Genomic DNA, 25,000 nt, shown 5'->3' on the forward strand with positions numbered 1-25,000 from the left:
CACAGTATCTACTGGTCTCTGTTTTTTGCTAAGTGAGAGACAGACTGAGGAGTGAGTGGATTTAAAAAGTGATCCTGGAAAAAAGCAAAAGGTAAAGGATGAGTTCATCAAATAAGAGATGTGATCGCAAAATCAATGAGGGAAATAAACACCTGGAGAATGTCTGTTAATGAAAGGGAAGGGAGAAAGAACTGCAGAGGAGAGCGGGAGAACGGAACAAAGACTGCAAGATGGAGTGAGAGGAAAGCCAAACGTAACGTCAGGTAGTATGAGAGGAGTGACAGACTGATAGCTATAGTAGATACAGATAGATGAATAGAGTTTAGACTTTTACTTGTCTTTTTTGTCACAGGCACTAATGTCTTCACAGTCATATAGGAGGAATTGAAATTCAAAAATGATTTCAGTGTCTAGAATCGCTACAAAGCTAAAACATTTAAAACTATTTCATCTAACACTTCCTCCAAATATACCAAACTTAACTAATATATATATATACCTGTTTGTATATATATGTATATATTTATTTGTACATATATATTCTTTGTAGATAAATGATAGAATTTAAATGATAATTGAATACAATGGTCAATAAAATATCTCAGTTAAATCACAGTATAACATGGTACATTCTCAAAAACATAGTATATTTTAATATATTCTTTTTTTCAGCATAAAACAAAATAAAATAAAAAATAAGCTAGAGGGTTTTTAAGAGTCAGTTCTGTTCATGCAGTCACAGACTTAAGTATTAGCGCCTCAATATAAATCAATAATGCTCAATGAAACACCAGGTTTAAGCCCTACTGAAAATGACTGTGTTCCACAACACAGCGGTCAAGCTGTTTCTGTGATTTACACGTTTGGGGTGCAGAGTAGAGTGAGCTTAATACCTCACAAAAAGGTGTCTGTCCTGGGTCCAAAGCATTTGCTACAACTGAACAACACAACCCTCCGAGCACAAATCATGGTGATTTCATTCACCTAACATGCAATGATTCGGGGGCTTTTCAAAGGATGGGAAACGGCAAAAGCATGTCTTTAAAATAAAGACAGATTGTTTTAAAAATGCCCCACACAGACCTAGAAAAAATGAATTCATGTGCAGATAAAAGGTACAGTCTGCCCTCACTGAAAGTCAAAGGAGTTAAAAGGGGGAATTGAGAAGGTCGTCTAACCCTTCGATCTGTGACGACATGCACAAACACAATGCACAGTCCCTCACATAGCAGGTCAACCCCCCCTCCTTCTAGCCATTATCAACAGCATCCAAAAAGCTACAAAGTCTAAAAGTAGGTCTACTTTGCTACATCATGTCAAAGCTACAGTCAACTACAATAGAAGGAGAGCTGGGCTGTGGCTGGTCTTAGTGTGAGAGATGAGGTGGACATGTTGACCTTAATACAAATGTCAAAGGTTATGCATTATAATGCGTGGCAACAGTGGCACAGTTTACACAGTAGATGGCTTTTGGCACAGCTTACCAAAGGTACAATGCTACAGTTCACTTAACGTTACAGTTACACATAGCATTCTCTATTAATATTGGTCAGCCAGAGCCAGATGTTGAGGACTTTAACTCAAGTGTTCTGGCCAAATGACTTTAAATCTCTCGTACCGATAAGAAAATAGTTTAAAAATGTTGAACATCTGATTTATGCTGAAGGAAAGGAAAAACAGTAACAACGCTGCAGATGCAAACAGATGTGCCATTGCATCCCTGTCACATTGAAGGAGGGAATATTGCTCAAAGTTGCTCGAAGTTGAAGCTCAACAGTCGTGTGATGATGATCTTGATAATGATTACTGACCGCATTTTGTGAAGCCCCTCTCACGTCTGTTCGCCTCGCATTGACACTGAAAGCATTCACAGTATTTTGTTCAGTCATATTTGCCGACGGGAAATAAAATGTTCAAGCTCAATATCGTTTTTTAAACACAAATATCAGTTGAAGTTTGTTGTTTGAACTGATTACAGTGAACTATGTAGTAGAAAGCAGCAGTCAACATTCATTTCATAGCTCTTCCAGGTATCAGTATGGTGCTTGTGGGTTGTGCAGCTACACTTGTGGCACATGTGTCTGAATGATGAAATGAGGATTGTGCTTCATATAAACCATTCTCTTCAACTTTAGTGTCTTCCTCAATATGCAACACTAGTGAAATATGACACCCCAGGAGAGCTTTTACATTGCATTGCACTTCCAATTCCCCACATTTCTGCTAAATCAAGCCTGACCGGCCACTTTCTTCAGAATAATAAACTTCATCATTGCATATTCCTCACACTGTATCATGTAGCTACAATTATTAAACTCACCAAAGGCCTTTTGCACAATTGCCTCCAAAGCTTATTTGAATATTATGCAGCCATCTAGTGCCAATTACAGATATTGCACCAATCATCCCCTTGATCCACTTAAATGGCGGTGAATTATGCGCTGCTCACATGTGGAAAAAGACGGGGCTATATCTATGAAAACAAATTACTTGGAAACCAATCTGGCTTAAAAGCTCTTAAGCGGAAATTTGGCGCTGTTATTGAATCATTCCCACTTCCAACACTAGCCACATCCAGCCTCCTCTTTATTAAAACACTTACACAGTGAGAGAAATATATAGATAGAATAAAAAAGAAGGAATTGGAGAAAAGTTTGAGTAAGAAAGAAAAGAAAAGACAGACATAAAATAAAATCTGCTACATGTCTTTTTTGTTCTTATTATTTTTCTTCTAAAGTTCAGTTTGTTATTCAAATACTTTTGATTCTTGACTGAGTTCTGGACCAGAGGTGACATGACAGGCTCCAATAGGGAGGAGAAGAAGCGTTTCCTGTTAAATCTGATTGGTTAAAAGGGTTTCTCGTAAAACATAACATCACGTAGATGGTCCTGGGGTAGAGCTAGATGGGTCTGATGGTGCTATGAGGTCAAAGGACAAATGAATAGCACTGTCCTCACTACCCAGTGAAAGGTCATCAGCCAAACAGACTGCGTGAGAGAGATGACTGCATTGCTTTTCATATCAACTCATTTACAAAAGGGAAGAAGAGGGGGCAATCTCTCCAAAACCACGAAGCTGTCCACCAATCCAGTTCAAAAGCCAGAGACAACAGACCTGTCTCTCAGCCAATAAGAACAGGGAGCCAGAGAATATGGACCAATTACTGGGATCCTATGAGAAAGGGCGAGTCTCTTCACAGTCCAGCGGTGTGTTCTCAAAGCCAGAGGGAGGGAGACGTTTTGAGCGTGTGTCTGTGTGTGTTTGTGTGTGCACATGCGTTTGTTTGTGAGTCTGTGTGTGTATAAACATGACATCATTACTCACAGGTTGGAGACTACTCTTATCCATTGTTGTGACTCGGGGAGGGGAGGAGGACCGAAGATGACATCACAAAGCTCAGTTCTGAGCGGAGGAGGAGTTCTGGAGCCGTCGCCCCCGGTGATGCAGCCTCACCTTCACTCTCATCATTGTGAGAACCATCCAAGCGGACATATGTCACTCTGGTGTGGCGTCTCACTGTCGCCCTCACTAGAACACGCACAAAGGAGCGGGGGGCGGTAGTGTTGCTCTCACACACAGTCGTGCTGGCAACTGAACTACTATCCATATCAGTTCCCGCGGTTATAGACGCTAAATGATCATCGACGGTCACCAAAGCAGCTCCATCTCTGTTGTCATCATCTCTGGCTCCAGCTGCTATGGGACCACGTTTCTCAATAGCGTCTGTGCTCACTTCCACGTCTCCCTCTCTCCTCTCCCCCTGTCATACCTCGCTCTCCAGGCTGGAGAAGTGGGCCGACCCTCGGCGCGAGCAAAGGCTCTTGGCTTTGAGTGGCAGGTGAGGGGAGTAGAACCGTCGTGGCTGTGGCACCGAGCGCAGTCTCTGATACTGCAGCTTGGCACTGGCCGAAGCCTGAGCTTGGCCCTGGCCCACCATCCCAACCCCTGCTGGTGGCGAGATGGAGGACGAGGAGGGCAGAGGTGCGATGGTCATCGGGAGGGAAGATGGAGACAAGGCTGGTTGCTGGGGCGGTGACGGCGAAGGCTGAGGCGGATGGTCTGTGGGTTGTGTGCTGAGACTGAGGTTAGACTGGCTGCCTGATTTGGCCTGGCTGGGGTCTGGTTTGGGGGGCAGCGGCTTAGGACGAGAGCCCCCGCTGAAGCTGTGGCAGTGGGGGAGAAGCTCCTCCTGACTGTGGGAAAGCGCTGTAGCGCCTCGTTTGGAGTGGGAGGCGTGCGAACGGCTGTGTGGATGTGGGTAAGGGTGGGGTTGGGGATAAAGGCTGCAGGAGCACATGGTAGCTCCTCCTGCTTCCTGCTCCCCTCTGTCCCTGGCTCGCCCCTTGCCCTTCCCTCCGCTCTTCCACTTTTTTTCTCCTTTCACAGGGATCTTGTCCATAGACCAGTACCTTCTTGGTGGAGGGAAGGCGGTCGGGGGCGGTGGCCACTGGGAGCCGAGCCCCCCACTCCCTCCCCCCGATCCCCAACCTACACCTGGCCCTGAACCCCAGAAATCAGCACCAATCCAGCCCTCTGCCCGAGTTCCGAGTAAGGAATCATCTCGACTGTTGACACTGCCCCCTTTCTCTCTGGAGGGGTAAGTGCCGAAGAACCATCCTCCTCCTCCTATGCCACTGCTTCCTGCTGCAGCCCCCTCCCAGTACCTTTCAAAATGACCAAACTCCCCTGACGAGCCCTCATCTGAATAACTCTCCTCTGTCCTGCCTCTGTCCCTCTCTGACTCAGACACTGCACCTCTACCTGCCCTCCTTCCCCTGTCCCCCCTCACTCTGTCCCTCTCCTCATCCTCGTCATCGTCCTCCTCATCCTCAGAGTCCCATTCCTGGAAGGACAGTCCTTCTCTTGTCTGTGCTTTCTCTCTTCCATAATGCATTAACAAGGGACGCCGCTCCCCAAGTCTTCCGCTATCGTCTCTCTCCATCCCTCCGCTCCTTCGCCGTTTGGAGGTTGGCAGGAGCGGGTGAAGGGATGCTGGAGGAGCGTTAGTATCGTCTCCCCTTCCGTTCACCCAAAACTTGACTGATGCAGGAAGTTTGTTGAGATTGGGGTAGCGCTTGGGTGCTCGATGCCTGGAATGAGGGCGTGAGGATTTTGGACGCCTTTCCCTGCTTCTCCCGCTGTCTTCCTCCTCCCTGTCATTGCCCTCCTCCTGTCCTCCCTCTCTCCTGACTCTCTCCCTCTCTCCTTCCCATGATTCCCGCCCCTTCTCCCCAAATGTGCTCCGAAACTGGGTGGAAAAGGAAGAGTAGTCGGGTATCCCTCCCTCCCTCTCTCCCTCTGCCTCTCCTTCCCTCTCTGGCTCTATATCTCCCTCCTCTGGCTCTGATTTCCCCCCAATTGACTTCTTCCTTTTCTTTGTCTTCAGTGCCTTCTTCTTCTTTTTTTTCACCTTTCGCCGCTTCCTTTCTCTCTCTCTTTCTCTCTCCCTCTCTTCCCTCTTTTTCCTCTTTTTGTTCTTTTTCTTTTTCTTCTTCTCTTTCTCCTTCTCTTTCCTCCTCTTCTTTTCCCTTTTTTGTCTCTCAGCATCTCCAGCTGCTCCACTCCTCTCTCTCTCGCTCCAGCTTGCCCACCACTCTTGGAGCTGAGACAGTTGGCTCCCTCCTCTCTCCCTCTCTCTTTCCCTTTCTCTGTCGCCCCAGGATGTGCGTGGTTTCCTTGGGGGTATGGGTGGTGGCAGACGCCCATGGCTGAGGGAGCGAGGCCGTATGATTGAGCGGTCCCTCTCCCTCCCTCTCCCAAGGAGGAGACTTGACTCTTCTGTCAGCTCCTCATCATCGTCATCGTCCTCTCCGTCTATTCCACCAGTCCGATCTCTTGTGCTCCTAGAGGAGCTATAAGAGTAGGTGGGTGAGGTGGAGCGAGACGATGAGACGGACGAAGAAGTGGATGTAGATGAGGTGGTTGACGAAGTGGATGAAGACGTATAGTGCAAAGAAGCGGAGGGCGAAGGTGGGGTATAGGTGGGGCTAAGGGGCACGGGCACGGGAAGTGAGAGAGGAGGAGAAAGGGGCCGTGCTCTCCTCCCTCCTCCCTCCCTCACTCCATCACGTGCGCCTCCCCTCCGCCCCAGGGGTAAAATGTTCTCATACAGAGGCCCTCCAGGCTCTTTGGGCTTCTTGGGCCGCCGCTTCCTCCAGAAGGATGAGGGGAGAGGGGGAGAGGGGTGTGGCAGCGGGGGTGTAGGAGGCAGAGGGGCCTGACTCTTAGGAGCCAGTCTGGGAGTGCCCAGAACTTTAATGCCCCCTTTCCCCTGACTTCCGCTGCCACCTCCCACCACCCTCTTCCCCACCCCATGGTCCATACCCTTCTCTGAGTAGAAGGCCACACTGGCAGGAGGAGGTTGGGGGTGGCCCCTCGGCATAGTCTTGGGGGTCTGAGACCCTGCCTGCTGTTCCATGCAGGGCCCCAGTCCCTCAGGGTCAATGGGACCATAGTATCTCTTATAGCCATCAAGTCCCCCACTTCCTCCTGCTGTTGAAGCCCAGTTTGTGGGGACTTTCTGAGCAAAGGGTCCCATGTCAGTGATGCCACCCCTGACAGCCATAGGATTGGTAGCTGTAGCCGTTTTGGGCAGTCTCCAGCGGTCAACCACAGCCAGTCTGCGGTCTGGCCGAGGCAGGAAGGTGGAACAAGGCAGGGGTGCACCGGCAATTGGGTTGTTGGAGGGACCCAGAGCTGTCCCAGAATGCACCACGGTGGGAGGAGAGCCCGGTAGAGGGGTTTTGTAGACGGGCTGCGGTTGCTGCGGTTGAGGTGCTTGCTGCTGCTGCGCCATGGCAATGATTGGGTTGGTCATAGATGTTGACACAACGAGTGACTGAGATGGGACTGAAACCATCGCACTGTGGTGATGAGCCGACATCGATTTAGATCCACCTGGCGCTGTTTCATCCTCAAAGCTACAGCAGCTATACATGCCCTGGAATAAGAGAGAAGGAATCAAAACTCAGTCACACTTTACTCCCCAAGCACAAAATGAGAGTTACGGATCAGTGTTAATATCGCAGGGCCATCCTGACATCAAATGTAGTAGCATAAGTACACACAGATGCGGCAGATTGCTGATATTATGCGACATATGCACAAAACAGATTGTACTGATTCTATATACAGTGCATACACGAGAGAGAGAAAATGAGCAAGTGTGGATGAGAGTAGTCACGATAAAATAATTAAAAGAATATCCAGTTTTCACAAGAAACGCAAGAGTGCTACTTTTCACATAAACATCCATTCTATTTATAGTCTGTTTGTACATTGTTTGGTTAATGAAAACTGCATACAGAACATGCATACATTACAGCCAGAGCGGTGAAAAGGATAAATCATTATCCGCAGAGCTACATGCATATGGTGTGCTCCGTCAAGGTCACTGTCAAAGGACCGGGATATCCAGGGTGTGAACAGAATTGAATTTCAATTAATCTCCTGAATTGACGGAGTGGAATTGAATTGACCTCGGACCTAACACTTTCTACCACTCACACTCTGTAACAGATAAGGGCAGACAGGCAGAAAGGGAGCGTACATGCGGGCCTAAGTGTGTACACAGATACAGAGATTGTGCTCCATGTTACAGTGGTGTGGTTTAAATATTCAATGGCTCTTGGGAGGTGCAAAGCGGTGGAAATGGTGGAAATGCTTACTCTGCTGATTGCAAGGAGGAAGTCCAGTTTGCCAGAGCTGGTGGCCATGCAATGGCGCAGCTTCCAGTAGACCAGGTGTTCCCAGGCAAACACCAGCAGACTGAGACCCATAGCCACAAGCAGCATGTAGAAGACTCCAGCCATGTTGTCAATATCCAGTTTACTGCTCATCACCTCAATTTTGTCATTATGGCAGATACCCGACAGCCAGAGGCGCTCCAGCATCTCAATCTCATCTGGAATTAGGTGGGGTAAGGGGGAGGGGGGTGGGGGGTAAGGAGGAAAAGCGGGAAGGGGAAATGGATGAGGTTAAAAGGGGGTAAAAGAAGAATAGGAGCAGAGAAAGGGGGAGTCGGAGAAGAGGCAGATTGAAGTGTGCCAGAAAAAGAAAGTGAAGCGATACAGAAGGGGAAGAGGTTAAGGGATAAGGAAAGGAAGGAAGGAGGGAAGGGATCGTGTTGGATAGAAGAAGAAATATGCTGCGGGAAGCTAAGGTTATTTCAAGGTTGAGATAGATAGATAGATAGATAGATAGATAGATAGATAGATAGATAGATAGATAGATAGATAGATAGATAGATAGATAGATAGATAGATAGATAGATAGATAGATAGATAACACTATTACGGTATTGCTGATTACTGTTTCACGCGAGCACCATTAAACTAGCAGCTTGCCGCTTGCTATTAGCTCACCATCCAAGGTGACTTATCAAGCTAAAGGTCAGTACAAAAACAGTCCTGTGTCCAAAGGAATAAAGATGGTGGAGGCTGGGAGGGAGGGAGAGAAAGAGAAAGAGAGAGAGAGAGAGTCTAAAACGATAAAGTAGCATGGAGAAGTAAAATGGCACCGACAACCTAATCTCAACATTGTAACGCAGAGTAAATGAGGAGAAGGAGGAAAAAATGGAAACCAGGAGCTACTTTGAGATGGTCAGAGAGAGGCTGAACAGGCACGGAAGAGAGGGAGAGAGGTAATGAGAGAGTTGTGAAGAGGGAGAACGAGCGGCATTCTTTCTCTGTCCACGGACGCATCAGGGGAAATGAGACAGACAGAGAGACAGGGAGAGAGAGTTGGAATAAGGGAAGCGGAGATGGAGGACGAAAGGTTGAGATTGTGTCATTATGACAAACAGCAGGAACACTCCTCAGCTTGAAGAGGATGAGAGGAGAGGAAAAAGAGAGGGAAATGTGAGGAGAAAGAAGAGAGACAGAGGTGGAGGGAGAAGATCATAATCATTTAATTGTGCTGGAGGGATGGTCAGAATCTCCATCAAGGTGCTAAGCTCTCTGGATTCAAGATTCTCATCTGTTAACCTACCAGGAACCAGGAAAGACTGCTTTACTCACAACTACACCTTCTAATCTTGCATCTGGCTGGTCTAATGAATCTGAGCTGCCCTGTGATTGGCTGCGGGCGCTTGCCGGTGTAACCATAGTGATGGACAGCCAGAAGAAGCATTATGATTCATGATGGGATTACAGAGGCAAATTCACCGCCAGAACTCGTAATGACTGCTTTCTATTACACCAACAGGAGACACAGCAGGAGCTAAACATGTCCACACGCTGCCTTTTACTGCGTTCTACTGCAAGTATTTCAAGTCAAAGGTGACGGCTACAGGAAGCAACACTTCTCCTCGCAGCATCACTCTGTGAAAGCTGCAGCATCCGGCTTTTCATTTGCTCCATCATTAGCCCTGTTTGCACTGCTTAGCTGAAGCCGACTCAGTCATCTGTGTGATCTGGCTAATGTATCTCCTGTAGAACATCATTAGCCAATCAGCCGTGGCCTCCAGCTACAGCAACAGATGGACACAGTGATGGTGCAGCCCACTGGCAGCTTCAGGTAACAGCTCTCTATCTTAGATTCACGCTATACGCATACGTTAAAGGATAAAAAGAATGTTTTTACACTGCAAGAGTGGACTTAATCAGCACTTTGATCTGAAATAGTCTCAGTGAAGCTCCACATAATCCAGATCAGAAGGTAGATTCATGTCTGTCCTCCACTCCTTGAGTTCCAACTGAATTCTTTTGATAAGCTTAAAGTTCACACATATACATATTTGCTGTGGGTTTGACCTACAAAGCACACACCTGGGGAATCAATTACACTGGTATATGTGTAAAGTTTCACTTCCTGAATTTCCTTCCTCTTCACTCTCATTGATTCCTCTCCCACTGCTTGGTCTCACTCCTCCACCTGTCTCTCTCCTGCAGACCTTTTCCATGGCAGTTGTCTCTGCCTCTCAGCCACAGTCGGCTCAGACCGGCTAAGTCTGACAGGTGTGTCAAATCCACACTTCATTTCTGTCGCCTCTGGCAGGTCAAGTCAGGCGCCCTGACACAGGACACTACTGAGTGGAGACAGTTTTTTTATTTTTATGCCTCTGTATGTGTGTATTTGTATGTTTGTATATGTGTGTGTGTGTGTGTGTGTGTGTGTGTGTGTGTGTGTGTGTGTGTGTGTGTGTGTGAGTGCGTGTACATAAACTGGCGATTGGAGCTTCACAAGCAGTGATCCATGACCTGCACAGTCTCATGCTTTTATCAATACATGACCGTCCCCTCAGCATGCACTTGCGAGATTCGCTTGTTTTTTTATACCTCACTGCACACACTCTGGGTAACAACATCTTGACACTAAACAAAAAAAAATTGGATCTGATAAGAAGTAAAAAGGAAATGTTGCAACTCAGCAGTTTTCCTTTATCAGAGTGGACACTGTGGTCATCAGATGGAGCACTGGACTTCTCCCTCTGTGCTTTAATACAGTTGTAAAATGATGTGACTCAACACAGCACAATAACGATGTGACACAGTGACATGATTTAGTCCAGCTGAAGGTGCAATGCAGAGTCCTTGAGCCTCAGGGTGCTGTGGAGATGCACCCTTTGAGGGCAAGCTGTGCGCCAGCCCCCACCTTCCGCATCCAAACAAACTAATCCTCTCCTTTGGTAATCCACTCCAATCTCCAATAACAGCGTCCTGCTAGTAGACGCCTCAGCCTTCAACATATAACTATAGCCATGCAGCACGCCAAGCTGATGTGCGTGAGTTTGCAACATAGAGAAGTAAGAACAGGGGCATGTACCAACAATTACAAAAGGGAAAATAAGAAAATACAAACAAAGCATATGAATGCAGTCTGAGCACTTGTTTTTCATTAGAAACACACACACAGACGCTTACACACTCACACATCCTTCTCCACGTCTAGCTATTCAGCTCCAGACGCCAGTCTTATTTAATAGATCTTGGCACCAAATTGGCATTATCAGTGTGTAAGCAGCTCAACTGTCTGCATGCCAGAAACAACTAAAGGGTTTTTGTCTGGCGTGGCATAAGCAAAGCCGATTTAAAAAGCACGAAAAATAAAAACAGCCAAGCAAGGAGTATCCAGTTGAGACAATACAGATGATGTGTGTGTGGTGGTGTGTGTAAAATGACAATCAAGCATTAGTGCACTGGCGACAACTGCTAAAAACAGAGAGATGAGCAGCCTTCATCCTGTGGATTAATCCCAAACACTCTAGTGTGCAGCACACAAACACTCTATACTATCAATGCTCTCGTAACTATCAATTACTCCATTATCAGATGTGTTCTCTGCACGTCTTTTGCTCCAGCACACTCTTCCTCCAGCTCACGTTCAGGATATTTTCAGGTGTTGTGTTTTCTCTCCTCTCGCTCCCCTCAGTCTGCGTGTCTGTCTCAGATAATCTGTAATGAGTATAAATCTGTCACTGCACAAACTGCGATGATCCATCTCTACAGCGTCAACTCACAGCAACCCAAATCCTTTCTTCTTTCACCAGCCAAAGCAGGAGAAGGGGAAGAAGGGGAAGAGACAGACTGAGATGGATGAAAGAAGGTTTGAGGCATGTGCACTTTCATCAGCAGAATCACGTCTTTCTTGCAATGTATGAATGTGACGAACAAATAATATCTCTCTTGCTCCCAACCGCCGATTTCTGTTCCCTTTCTCTCCACCAGCCAGTAAAGAGACCTACAAACCTCTTCAGCAGCACCATCAGCCTTCTCCCCTCCACCATTACTCCCTCTGTCACAATCAAAACACCTTACAGCCATCGCTCCTTCCTCCGCCTTATATTCACCCCATCCACTCCCCGGTATCCTCTCATTCATCTACCCCCCGTGTCTTCCATCCTCTCCACCTCCCACCCTGCCTTGCTTTTCCCCTCGTTTCTCAGAGCTGTCATTTTACCCATAACCTTCCATTAGCCCCTCCATTGTCCTAATTATTTTCCTCTCTACCCTCCCCGCTCCCTTGTTCTCACCATCTCCCACCAACTGCAGCAGAGCCAGGTCAAGAGGACGTTTCCAACGTGAGTTTTTGTGCAGGGCGATACCGTAGCCTGTGGTGGCAAAAACCTTCCCCGAGCCTATGGTCATCACCTTGGAAAAGGACAACATGCAGATTTTGCTTTTGAAAAATGACCAAAATACAAGCATGTTTCAAATCTTTTGATCATATAGATCCGTCAGAATGTATGAAATTGCTTATGTAAGTATATATGTCCTTACCTTACAACCTTCGTCCTTCCTGGCCATATAGTTCAACACTGCAGCATCATAAATAAAAGCATCCAGCTTCCTGTAAAGGGATCAAGGGAGAATTCATTCATCATTTAATGGGAGAGAGGAAGCAGGAGGAGGGAGGGATTGGCTGAGGTAGTGGTGGATGTTAAGGTATATCTCTGCAGTGTACCTGAGAAAGGAGTTAGAGCGCTAAAATATATGGAAGGAAGGCACAGTGAGCGACAGAGAGGGCATGAAATGTTAAATCATAACAAGAAAAGGGAGGAAGAGTAGAATAGCAAACTAGGCTTGGCAGAAAGAGCGAAAACACAAGGAGAAAAAAAAAAAAGACGGAGATCAGGAAAAGATGTGTGAGCGAGGGGAGCGGGAAGGTTGGTGAGGAAGTAGAAGGGAGAGGGAGGATGAGGAAGATGGGGGGGATTTATATGGTGCAAGAACGCAGTGACAGGGAGAGTGAGAGAGAGAGGGAAAAGATTTACACACTTCAGGGGGAAAAATACATGGGATAGAGCCAAAGAGTGATAAGGATTATAAAGTTAAATACAGACACACAGAGGGGGCACACTGGGAGGGAAAACAGAAAACAGAAAGAGGAGAAGAAAGGAAAAGGATGGAAAGGAGCTATAAAATGTCAGGGCAGACAGAAAATGAGGAAATGAAAGCAGAAACGCAAGAGTTTCTCATTTTTGTGCACATTAACACTGAATAATAATTGTGGCGTCGAGGCAGTGGGGAGGGAGGAATGATGACAGGAGCTTAGAATAAAGTAAACTGGGATTATCCAACACACATGACGGGTGATAGAGATTCTCTGGGAAAACTGAAGAGGGGAAAGAGTGTTTGCACTGCGTGGGTGGGTGGAGATAGCGGCAAAGGTGGAGAGAGAAGACTAAAAAGGTGAGAGGATCTGCAAAGAAGGCAGGGAGTGTGACGAGATACCTGAAATGTTAGTCTGAGCCCAACGGAATGGCACTCTGTCTGTGTGTGTGTGTTTGTGTATGTGATGGCTGCGGGAGTGAGAACGTTATGAAATCACGACAACAGACAGAGTAGATGTGACAACATACAAGTGTAGTGCCAATTTCTTGCTTTTTTTTCTTCTCCAAGTGTTGAAAAAAACAACAACATTTCCATCAGTCTGTGATAAATAGGCTTTGTCACTGTCAAAAATGATTTCAAGGTCTGATTACGATTGGGTTTGTTGTTGTCACGGTTTTTATTTTATTATCGGCATAATTCGGCCATGATTCAATCTCAGGGCAACAACGGCGACTGGTACCCTGCACACTGGAGTGACTGTGGGTGGGAGATTTGTAGGTGACTGAACACCATCCAACATAAATTTAACCTCCTAAAACACCAATATTTATTTTGTATGCATTAATAATTTCTTCTTGCTATTTGGGATTAGTGGGACGTACTGGGATGTTTTCGAGCAACCTGAAGTGGAATTTATACCACTAGGGGGCAGCAAAAAATGACCAGACAAGAGGACAATAGGCTTAAACACAGATTAAGCACAATGATGTATAAGGTGTAGGGAAGGAAAAATGTAATGTCGACATATGAGGACACAGGGTCTCAAGAGGTTAATGATACAAAATAATTGGTCCAGTCTGTCTGTAGAGGTAATCAGTGTCAATCATGTTCCACTCATGACGAGCATCGTTAATTTGTTCAATTAATTTCGGTATATTCTAGATTGTCCTAATATTTCCTCATGCAGCTTCTCTATGTTGAGGCAGTGTGTTTTTACCAACTTTAAATTGATGAATAACCTGTGGCTACTTGAATGGAAACACGGAGACAGAGCAAAGATCTGACAGAATGAATGAAGAGTGAAGGGGTGAACGAGCCTTTGCGTCACACACACCCAGTCTTGAGGTTGAGTATCGCATCCTCCACTCCTCTCTGGTTGTATTTGACCATGTACTGGTGCATGTCTGGGTAGTTGGAGCGGATGTTCTTTTCTGTGCTCCCGTTGGGCACTGTGCCAAACTTCAGAGGTGGGTACTGCTCCTCGGGATGCTGAAACTAGTGGAGCAAAGGGAGGCGAGGGAGGGAGAGGGAAGGGCCATGAGACATGCCAGGCTGTGCACCAATCTGTCTGACCTATTTCTGTCCACTTCCCAGACTAACTTTAAACAGTTCTTGCACAATCAATTGAGATCTTTGCAGAGGAAAAAAATCTGTGGACTTATCATAGTATTTAGAAATGTCTTAAGCATTCAAGAACTGTGGTAATTGAGCGATGTTGAATTAGACTTTATCCTTAGTAAAATCATGTACTTAGATTAATTCAACATTTAAATTCCGGGGTTAGTACTCAATTTAAGGCTATAATTTCTCATTAGGGGTTTCCTCCATCAATATTCAATCCAATGGTGTACCTTCTTGTCTGAGAGGCCAGACACTGTGTCAATGTATTCCTCCTGGATCATGAAGGCGGCCAGGTTAGCAGTGTACGAGGCCAAAAAGATGACAGCAAAAAAGGCCCAGATCAGCACCATGATCTTGCTGGTAGTTCCTCTAGGATTCTCCACTGGCACAGAGTTGTTGAAGACAATGGCCCACAAAAGCCATACTGACTTCCCTATGGTGAAAGTCGACCCTCCCGCCTCTGCACAGAAAGCGGGGCGGTAAAGAAAAGGAAAGAAAAACAGAGAGTGTAATGGCACCAATATATTCATTAGTATATGACTACAGATAAGGCAGCTGACTCAAATTAAAGTCTCTTGAACTATCTGTAAAAGGGCCAAGAGCATATGAAAATACCTAGCAGCCTTTTTGACACCAAAGCTCATAAGGAACTGAACTAAGTTTTGAGCACAGCAGCTTTCAATTCATCTGCTACGTGATCGTACAAATGATTAAACCACATGGTACAAATCACCATTCAAAGGGCTTGAACACTCTGCCTTTATATGGCAGCAGTAAAGGAGGAAGGAAGGAGAGAGATGAGACTGAATGAGAGGGATATATGGAAGGATGACAGAGAGGTAAAATTATGTAGAGCACAGCAATCATGCAGTAAAGGAGGCAAGAAGGGTTGGGTATTGGACGGAAGCACCAGGCATACTAAATATCACAGGGGTACAAACTTTGCTGTTGAATAATAAATGACTGCTTCAGTATTGTGGATATTTGGATGCAGTGCATCCTGCTGTAGGTGTCATTTCCTTTTTATCACACTCACAGAGCAAAGCATGCACTGCATCAGATTCAAAATGAACATTAATTCATTTTGAAAGTGACCGCCCTCTAGATGTACAGCAAAGTTCCTCCAGGAAACAAGCTTGAACGATACCAAAAAATTCATTATAGTAATGGAAAATTATTTTGACTTTGAAATTTGTCAACCAGAAGTGTGTTCAGTGTTTGTCCATTTGTCCTGGTGATGGGCTGCACACAGACTCATCTATCAGACTGGGAAACAGGGACAGCTTAGACCGATCACTCACTCTTGCCAGTCTGCAGACTGCGGTTGTAGCCCACAGGGCTGAAGAACTCAAAAATGAAGACAGTCACAGCCACCACGGTCAGGCACATGACGAACATCATCACCCACACGGCTGGACTGTAGGGCTCTGTGGAGAAGAACCAATGAACACTTCATATACACACAATTCAAAAAGATTTGGGCTTTTTCACCGTACTGTAACTGATTTGGTTCTTTGGTTTTAATTTATTATTATTATTATTGATATAATTTTATGTTTTTTAGTCATAGACTCCTCATGTAATTTTGCCTCCGTCATCATAACATTTTGCATGACCGAACTTTAGAGACATTAAAGACAAACTCTACAACAACCACAGTAATATTTTGACAATAACTACAACTAATTCATATTCAATTTTCCTGTTTTACTTGAATCTATCTATGTACTCCATGCACATGTTTGTCAAATTGTCGCCCGAGCTTGGACCCTGCAAACTGTCGCTTGTGGCTATAGCGGTTATGGTTGAAGATGTGATGACATAAAGCTGAAGCATTAGAAGAACAGTTTATCTTTGAAGATAGAAATCATTGGAGATAACACAGATATTCTCTAGAAGTCCATAACCACTGTTTCTTCTTTTTACAACCATCTCAGTGCAGAGCAAAGGCCAATAATACTGCTCTCCCACGGGAGCCTGCAGTCTGCTGACGGAGTGAAACTATAAGTTAGGAAGACATGAACAGCTACGAAAAAGTAACAGCTAATCTAGATGTATAGACCAGCAGCCAAAGACTGAGCTTTTTTATGCAAACTCAACACTTTACTGTTGGAGTAGCTTCTGTGTAACAGTTACAAGCCTGATATAAACACAACCGCTTACCTAAGAAAGCTGATGGAGATACAGTTCCGTTGCTACGGGAGACCATGACACTGATGCCTGTCTCCACAAAAGGGACAGAGAAATCCACAACCTCTGACCTCTCCTCATTGATAGTCAGCGAGCCAATGGCCATGTCCGCTCGCTTGTACACCACCTGAAGGGCACATGAACCAGCGGTCAGGGAGAAACCTAATTATGGATAACTGCAGCAGAGAAAATGGAAGAGCCAAGCTCCTACAGTCCACAAGGGGTTTCTTCATGGCCAGATACAGTCATTTCCACAGCATGACCCTGACACACACACACGCACACACACACACACACACACACACACACACACACACACACACACACACACACACACACTTTCAAATGTACAGGAGTGCATTCCGCCGTACAGGGAGGCCCATTATTCAATATGGTACAAATTCAGAACATGTGTCTCCTGCATCTCTTTAGCATACAAAATGAGCTGGGCTGCTGCCTCCCTGCCTCCACCAAGGAAACCCTGAAAATCGCTGCGTCTGCAGATAGTATATCTGAAATGTTAATCTACATTAGACATGGCACATCCTTCCTTCAGAGCAAATCAGTAGGAAAATGAAGCAAGGCAGAAAACAACAAACCCTCCAATAAACTTTCACTAAATTTTTGGATTACCTGATCAAAGAGCGGCATGTTTTGGAACATCTGATCAATAGAACGGAATCAGTTTGAGAAAATAAACTTTACTTTGTCTTTTTTGTGTAAATATAAGACGAGTCATATATGGCAGAGCAGGAAGCACAGGCACACTGTTTTGGAATCCGTAGCAACTGGCCTTTGGCAGGTCCCCACGGTTCACTAATATAGGAATCGTAGGGCGTTTCAATGAAAAAGTAGCCCCATGTCGATCTCAGTAGGTGAATGTGTGTGTGTGTGTGTGTGTGTGTGTCTGTGTCTCTCTGTGTGTGTGTGTGTGTGTGTGTGTGTGTGTGTGTGTGTGTGTGTGTGTGTGTGTGTGTGTGTGTGTGTGTGTGTGTGTGTGTGTGTGTGTGTGTGCGCGCGTGCGTGCATGCGTTTCTCATCTCATCCTGTTTTCTCACATTTTCACCCATGTCTGTGTCTCCACTGTTTTCACAGGAGATCATGAACTTGTGTGAGTGTGTGTTCACAACTTCTTTCATTCTCTTTCAAAAGAGCCATCACCAAGAAAATATCAAGGCCAAATCTAGCCAGGGGGTGTCTGACAATACGTGTGTGTTGATGTGTCTGTTTGCATGTATGTGTGTGTCTGTGCAGACAGACAGCGTGTGGGAATGTGTGTGCTAAAATGCACGCTGTGTGTGTTCCCCATTTTGTTATTTTATCTAATTTGTGCAAGTGTGAGCTCTTCCCTCTATTCCTATGTGTATTGTGTGCATGTGAGTGTGTGTGTGTGTGTGAGTGAGCGTGTGTAATAAATGACAGCTGTCTGATTGCTGTCAGTGGTTAAGTGCCCATAACTCTCACAACGATTGATGTGACACATAGCGTTTAACTGGTCACCCAGGAGGCCGGAGCACAGGCTGAGAAATGCTACGATACAGCCTGCTGACTGAAAAACAACCCCAAACATGCACAGGCACAAATACAAACCCAGGACATCTCTCTCTCTCTCTCTCTCTCACACACACACACACACACACACACACACACACACACACAAACATACGCAGCTTACCCCCACCCCCAAGTGACACAGCACTGACATAGCTCACAAATGCAGACAGGCAGAACCACAAACACACAAACACATACATGCTTACGTATAAAACAAAGACTTGCCTCTCCGATCATGCCATTCCAAACCCCATCTATTTTCTTCCCATGTTTTCCATTGGTCACTAAGTAAAGGTCATAGGTGAAGCCAACAATTTTGGCCAATCTCTTGAGGATGTCAATGCAGAAGCCCTTGCAACACTGCTTCATGGGAGCCACGCCCTCGTGGATGGCACTGTGAGACAACGGGAACGCAAGGTAGAGCAGACAACAGAGGAGACGAAGACGAGAAAGAAGGAAAGGTCTTTCAGAAGTCCTTTTACAAAAAATAATCGCTTCGCCGTTAGTTAAGTTTGGACAGCAAGGAAAGGAGAGAAGAGGAGAGGAGAGGAGAGGAGAGGAGAGGAGAGGAGAGGAGAGGAGAGGAGAGAAGAAGAGAAGAAAAGAGTGGGAAAGGATTGGGAAAGGATTGGGAAAGGAAAGGAAAGGAAAGGAAAGGAAAGGAAAGGAAAGGAAAGGAAAGGAAAGGAAAGGAAAGGAAAGGAACGGAACGGAACGGAACGGAACGGAACGGAACGGAAAGGAAAGGAAAGGAAAGGAAAGGAAAGGAAAGGAAAGGAACGGAAAGGAAAGGAAAGGAAAGGAAAGGAAAGGAAAGGAAAGGAAAGGAAAGGAAAGGAAAGGAAAGGAAAGGGGTGTAATTCTCAGTACTGCAGAGCCTCCTGAGATTAGTTCACTATTGATTATGATCAAGTGAAGAGACCACAGCTTTGATAAGTGATTAATAGGTTGCAGCACAAACAAAGCAAACTGGTGTTTCTGTTATTTTCCACATTTTCTTTCACATTCTATTTTCCCAGACAACACAAATCAATAAAAAATATAACCTTAGCATTTGGAACAAGTCTGTAAAATCACATCCACTATAAAACACATCCACCTTAAAAAAACCTGTCTGAAGGGGTCAAACCTGGCGTTCAGGGGTCGTCTGCAGGGCACCGAGTCACGGATGCAGGTCCCGGACGCGGCGTCTGCCAGCTCCACGATGACGAAGGGCCGCTCCTCCAGGGTGACCACGCGGAGGTGCTGGGCGTCGTCCGGCGGCTTGAGGAACGGCCCGTAGCGGGACCAGGCTGGGTACCGCAACCTCAGCACCCCGTTCTCCCACCAGCCTACCTGGGGGAGCAGGCCAGGGGAGACGTCAGAGAGAGAGGAGGCGCTCAGCCAGAGCTCACAACTAAATATTATAAATAAACCACCTGTATGAAATGATGCTGTAGCTATTACGCATTTTTAAAACAAATTACACCGAAGAAAACTGCTAAATCAGAACAGTCTAATTAGTCTAACTGGCTTAATTAGAATATAACACAACCATTCTCCCCTCAATTTAGAGTCGTTCCTCTTTGATCTGTTTCACAACAACAACCACGGATGGCATAAAATTATACGCAGAGAACACGTGCGCGCACACACACACACACACACACACACACACACACACACACACATGCACAAAACAATGCAGATGGGAAAAATGAAGAAATATAAATCTAATACAGAGCGGTATAAGAATGCATCCCACTACAAAGGCAGTGGAAAATACAGCTTGAAAAATAAAGTAAATCAATGCTTCTGTGACAGCCTAAAGAATTGGAACGCTGCCCATCAATTGACTGGATTGGACTAAGCTCTCAGCAGCTGACAGTCAAATAGCACAGTGTTAGTCTGCACTCTACAGGCCGGAACCTACGTTAAAACTACATTTACTACAAAGACAGAATACTGAGTTAAGCTCTCCAGTACAGAGATTCCTCCTTGAATGGTTTGAGGCTGTGAGACCACATGGTTACACGTCCACCGCCACGGCCTCAAAACGTCTGTCATGACACTTTTCTGGCTGCTCCCCCACATCTGTTTGCAGTATTTATACGCGCATTATACGTGATGCTGCATGGCGTCTGAGCTCTCAGACTTCAGAGCCAGAAGCAAAACCGAGAAAGATCCGCCGCCGATTTTTGTGAACCCTCTTGTAGCTTCGCTTGACACGTCTTGGTGCGATCAGCTGAAGAAAAGCGTGTCTGTGTGACAAGTGCAAGTAAGGTGGGATACACAAAAACAAACGCACACACACACAGACACACACACACACACACGTACAAAGACACTCGCAGGCATACAGTTCATACACACACACGAAAACAATAAAAAACAACACACTCTTAAGAATGTGAGCACGTAAGCGGACCAGTAGAGTGAAGTAAAGTTTGGCGGTGTTGTGGAGCCATCGCATGTGTGTGTGTGTGATGCAGGTGGTGGCAGCGAGAGGAGGAGGAGGAGGAGGAAGAGGAGGAAGAGCAGACGAGGACACTGACAGCATTTCCTCTGTGCTTCGACCGTAGCTCCTCAAATGACATTCAATCAAAACACTCTCAGGGAACACAGACAGGAAACAGATAGAGCTCATACAGGAGAACACAACACACTCTCCATCACACTCACACACACACACACACACACAAGAGGGACACTTCACACACTTGCCAGTTTGGACCGAGAACAAAAACAGAACTAAAAGCATTTTTCTTATTCATGCAGATATTCATTGATCTCTCACATAGGGGAGAACCTGTGAGTGTATGTGTGTGTGTGCGTGTGCGTGTGCGTGTGCGTGTGCGTGTGCGTGTGTGTGTGTGTGTGTGTGTGTGTGTGTGTGTGTGTGTGTGTGTGTGTGTGTGTGTGTGTGTGTGTGTTTCTCTCTCTAGCACAGAAACAGTTGAGTCTAATGGTTGACAACGTTTACTAGTCTGCAGTATTTCAGTACGCTAAGCCGGGCACTCCCGGCTCTAGGTAATGGTGCAGTCATTGTAAAGAGAACATTAAATATTCAGGGAGAGCCAACAGTGTGGATGTGCATAACAGGCAGATACAGGCATTGTATCCCTGTGTGTGTGTGTGTGTGTGTGTGTGTGTGTGTGTGTGTGTGTGTGTGTGTGTGTGTGTGTGTGTGTGTGTGTGTGTGTGTGTGTGTGTGTGAGTGAGAGAGTGTGTGCACGGGTGTTTGGACGTACGAAGAAGGCACACGTGTGTAAACATACAGCATGCACCTCATTTAAGAGCACATACATGAGGACGACTGCCTGCGCTGTATGTGTGTGTGTATGTGCATGTCTGTGTGTGGGGGGGTCATACCCTTGCTTTGTACAGAGGCAAAGGGGCCGGCGCAGGAGCTCCTAATTGAAAGGGATTTGAGGGATCTGGCAGGAGTCATCATGTTACGACACACTGCGACTGGACTCTGGTGGGCTGTTAAAACCAGCAGGAGGCTGAGAACCACAAATGTGTGTGTGCGCCTGTGTGTGCGAGTGGCTTCTCTCTATCGGTATGTGTAGTTTGTAAGTATGTTCTGAAAACGCTGTGTGTCTTTATGCATGTAGATGGGTTGGGGTGTGTGGTTGAGATAGTGAGCGTCTTTCTCTCTCTCCCTCTCTCTCCCTCTCTCTCCCTCTCTCTCTCTCTCTCTCTCCCTCCTTCTCTCTCGCTCTCCAGAAACTGACAAGAGCAAAATCCTGGAGTATTAAAGTGAGAACACACACACACACACACACACACACACACACACACACACACACACACGCACACACGCACACACACACACACACACACACACACACACACACTGCACTTCTCCAACAGGTGACAGGGATTCACATTAGGGATTTCCGAACAAAACACACAGCTTTATAGAATATGCATGACATGTCAGGGGTGCTGGTGCTTGGTAGACGCGAGCAGTTATGTCGACAAAATCACACTCTCACACAAGCGAATGGTCTCAAAAAATGATAAAAAACAGCAACTAGTGATCAGCAAAACATTTCTTTCTGCAAAAAGACGCTCCATCCAAACTGTGTGTGTATTTGGGAGTGTGTATATTGGCGTGAGAGCCTGCATGCTGGTGTAAAAATGCTGAAACAGCAAGAGACTGCAGCGTCTGAAGAGGCAAAAGGCGGTCAGATGGTCGCTCTCCCGCCTCTGGCTCAGATCGCCACTGTGAACTTTACATGAACATCAACCTATGTGACCCGCCTGTCAGCTTTAGAGTCTTTACTTCGGATGCCAGTGCGGCTCTTCTCGCTTACATGGAGAGATTAGGAGTCGTGATCCTCGCTTGAATCAGCACAAAATCTGCTCTGGGTTCGATTCTCCTTGATGTTCCTCACAAAGGTTCTCAGCACGATTGTACAGAGGCTCAAAACCATCTCACACCAGTCTGCCCAAACAAACCAAATCCTATAGCGACTGGATGGTGACAATCAGACGTTCGCCCGCTATTAAAATGGACGGATGGATGATCAAAAACGATGGCTTCTCGTTTTAAGGGCGTCAGAGCTAAACGCTCGCCAGCACATGTCACCGCCTGCATCACTATGGAGTCGCAACGGATGTAATGGACTTTGAAGGAGGGGCTGATTAAAAATAATGAGCTCCGTGAGTTGTCCATGAATAAGCCAAAGGTGAACCATCAGTTCTGTGGGTGATTGTGTGTGTGTGCGCGTGTGTGTGTGTGTGTGAGAAAAACATCCTCCCCCACCTGCACTATTTCTGTCACTCAGTAATGACTTCACCCAGCCTTACAGTACTTCTGTTGGCGAGTGGACGTGTGTGTGTGTGTATTTTTTTCTGATGTGGCATCAGCGTGAGAATATACAGGAAGTGTTTTATTTGCGTTGTGTTTCCTTCTCGGCTGTTGACGCAATTTATTTCATCGACCGAGCTTGTGTATTTTCTCCAAACATTCCCCAAATAAATGGGAAAAGGTGTGTATGTCTGTGGGTGGCTGCTCAGAGATGAACACTGTCAGTGGATTGTTCATAACACACACACACACACACAGATCCAGAGCTACACACACTCACAACTCTACCACCACAGCGTTATCAGTCTTTTTGCCCCACCATCAAACTGCCAGTCATAGCATTGATGTCATGTCCTTACATCTTCCCATCCGCGTCCAGGCGTCCAGGAAATGACATCAAGGAAGGGGTTGGACAGGTAACCATCACCGTTGAAGGAGTAGTCTCGTCCACCTAACGTGATGTTGCTAAAATACCTGCATGGAGAAGGATGGAGGTAAAAGGAGACAGGAGGCACACAGGAGGAGACGACAGAGGACACATCACATGAATGAAATTAATTTGAATACAGATGAATTTTCAATAAAAACTGAATGACATTTCCTAAAGGACACGTAGAGACGACTGGATTCTTAAGACAGCCTATCCTGCTCTCCTGCTAGTTGAAAGCAAACGCAGCACCTGGATGGTGACAGTCAGACTCAGTCCTTGTCTGTTAATCAAATCTACAGGAAAAAATGATCAGACGCAACGGAGCTGTCAGGACCTTTGAAGTCAAACAAGTTCTGCTATCTGCATCGGCGGCAAATCTCTAAAGTTCCTCTGATGATCACGCAGGACAGACCTTCTCATTTTCTCCTCGTGTCATCTTGCTGGCTTCAAAAAACACAAAACCTGATTTTTTATAGCTCTATTGACAAGACAGGAAGCTGCAGATGGAGCAGCAGCGTGTAGTTACCGACAGTGAACAGCAGGTAGCAGTGCAAAAAGTCCAAATGAAAACGTCCTGTTTGTCTCTTCCCCGACATATTTAATAAACAGGGAAAGAAGAATCATTTTTAATTTCCCTTTCATTTCCTTGGCGTTTTGTGCTCTGCTCAAATTGCAAACATTACAGCAAATTAACTAATAAATTATGCGTTTCGCCAATTCCGCAGACCGACCTGAGGTAATCCACGCTCGGATTCCTCGTGTGTGATGTATATGCAAAGCAAGGATGACTGGCAGATAAAATGAAGCGAGCTGATAAGCAGTAGCACATGGGCTACCTGTTAGAGTGCGCTGCTGTCTGTTTGCTCAGCCTAAGAGGAATATATTAAAGCCGGCTCATTAATATACATGAGACATGGTCCGCTGGCTACAGATGCTGTGGTAATTTTGCCAACTCACAACTACACGCACCAACAACATCTATTTTGCATGGATGATAGCCAGCTCCAAATTCAGATATCCCCACTGTGCCTGCTCTCTGACACCCAATCTACCGACTCCACCCATACGTCCCTGCTCATTCCTGCCTCTTAACTAACTCGTCTCATAATACACGCTGCGTTCCATCTCTTCCTATTATTCCGTCTTGTGCCTCTTTGCCCTTCCCGCTGCCTCATACTTACCCTCCAACCTCACATCTCTCTGCTTTCCTCCTCATCGACTGCTTTTTTAAACTCACCTCTTTCCCCTCATCTCCCCCTCACCTCATCCTGCCCCGCAGCCTCTGGGTCTGATTGGCATCCGTCATGCAGTTGGTGACAAAGTTTGGCCCACCCGTGGTTCCGTAATCCTTGCGCATGGCCACTGCCCCGTGAGTCAGCACCGACACACCCCGAGCAATCCTCCGCCGAGGCTCGTCCCTCCAGCCTTGGGGCCGCACGGCGAACACAGCCCGGGGCAAGTTATCCATGCCCAAACCTGAGAGAGCCGGCCCCACGGCAAACCACATATGCGAGGCTCCGGCCTGACCCGCAGCCCAGGCAGCTCGGAAAACCAACTCAGCCTCCTCCTGGGAGCAGTACAGCAGACGTACCTGGAGGACAGCAGGAAGGCAGGGAGGGAACAGGGACGAGAGG

At 46.3% G+C, this 25,000-nt stretch overlaps 1 protein-coding gene across 1 annotated transcript in view; it reads right to left on the reverse strand.

The window, feature by feature from the left end:
- Positions 1 to 3,764: 3,764 nt before the first annotated feature.
- grin2db (glutamate receptor, ionotropic, N-methyl D-aspartate 2D, b) overlaps positions 3,765 to 25,000 on the reverse strand; it is a 26,452-nt gene continuing 5,216 nt past the window's right edge. The window contains exons 4-17 of the mRNA XM_076154628.1: positions 24,629 to 24,957; positions 23,296 to 23,410; positions 19,268 to 19,473; positions 18,364 to 18,532; positions 16,558 to 16,711; positions 15,696 to 15,821; positions 14,625 to 14,854; positions 14,108 to 14,268; positions 12,220 to 12,289; positions 11,973 to 12,090; positions 7,669 to 7,904; positions 6,374 to 6,941; positions 5,224 to 6,265; positions 3,765 to 4,665 (exon numbers count right to left, since the gene is read on the reverse strand). Of these exons, the coding sequence (XP_076010743.1) occupies positions 3,765 to 4,665; positions 5,224 to 6,265; positions 6,374 to 6,941; positions 7,669 to 7,904; positions 11,973 to 12,090; positions 12,220 to 12,289; positions 14,108 to 14,268; positions 14,625 to 14,854; positions 15,696 to 15,821; positions 16,558 to 16,711; positions 18,364 to 18,532; positions 19,268 to 19,473; positions 23,296 to 23,410; positions 24,629 to 24,957 (4,425 nt within the window). The remainder of the gene's footprint in view (positions 4,666 to 5,223; positions 6,266 to 6,373; positions 6,942 to 7,668; positions 7,905 to 11,972; positions 12,091 to 12,219; positions 12,290 to 14,107; positions 14,269 to 14,624; positions 14,855 to 15,695; positions 15,822 to 16,557; positions 16,712 to 18,363; positions 18,533 to 19,267; positions 19,474 to 23,295; positions 23,411 to 24,628; positions 24,958 to 25,000) is intronic.

Source organism: Genypterus blacodes, unplaced genomic scaffold (assembly GCF_046128005.1).
Source record: "Genypterus blacodes isolate CSIRO-AG114 ecotype Tasmania unplaced genomic scaffold, CSIRO-AGI_Gbla_v1 ptg000063l_1, whole genome shotgun sequence".
Classification (NCBI taxonomy): Eukaryota; Metazoa; Chordata; class Actinopteri; order Ophidiiformes; family Ophidiidae; genus Genypterus; species Genypterus blacodes.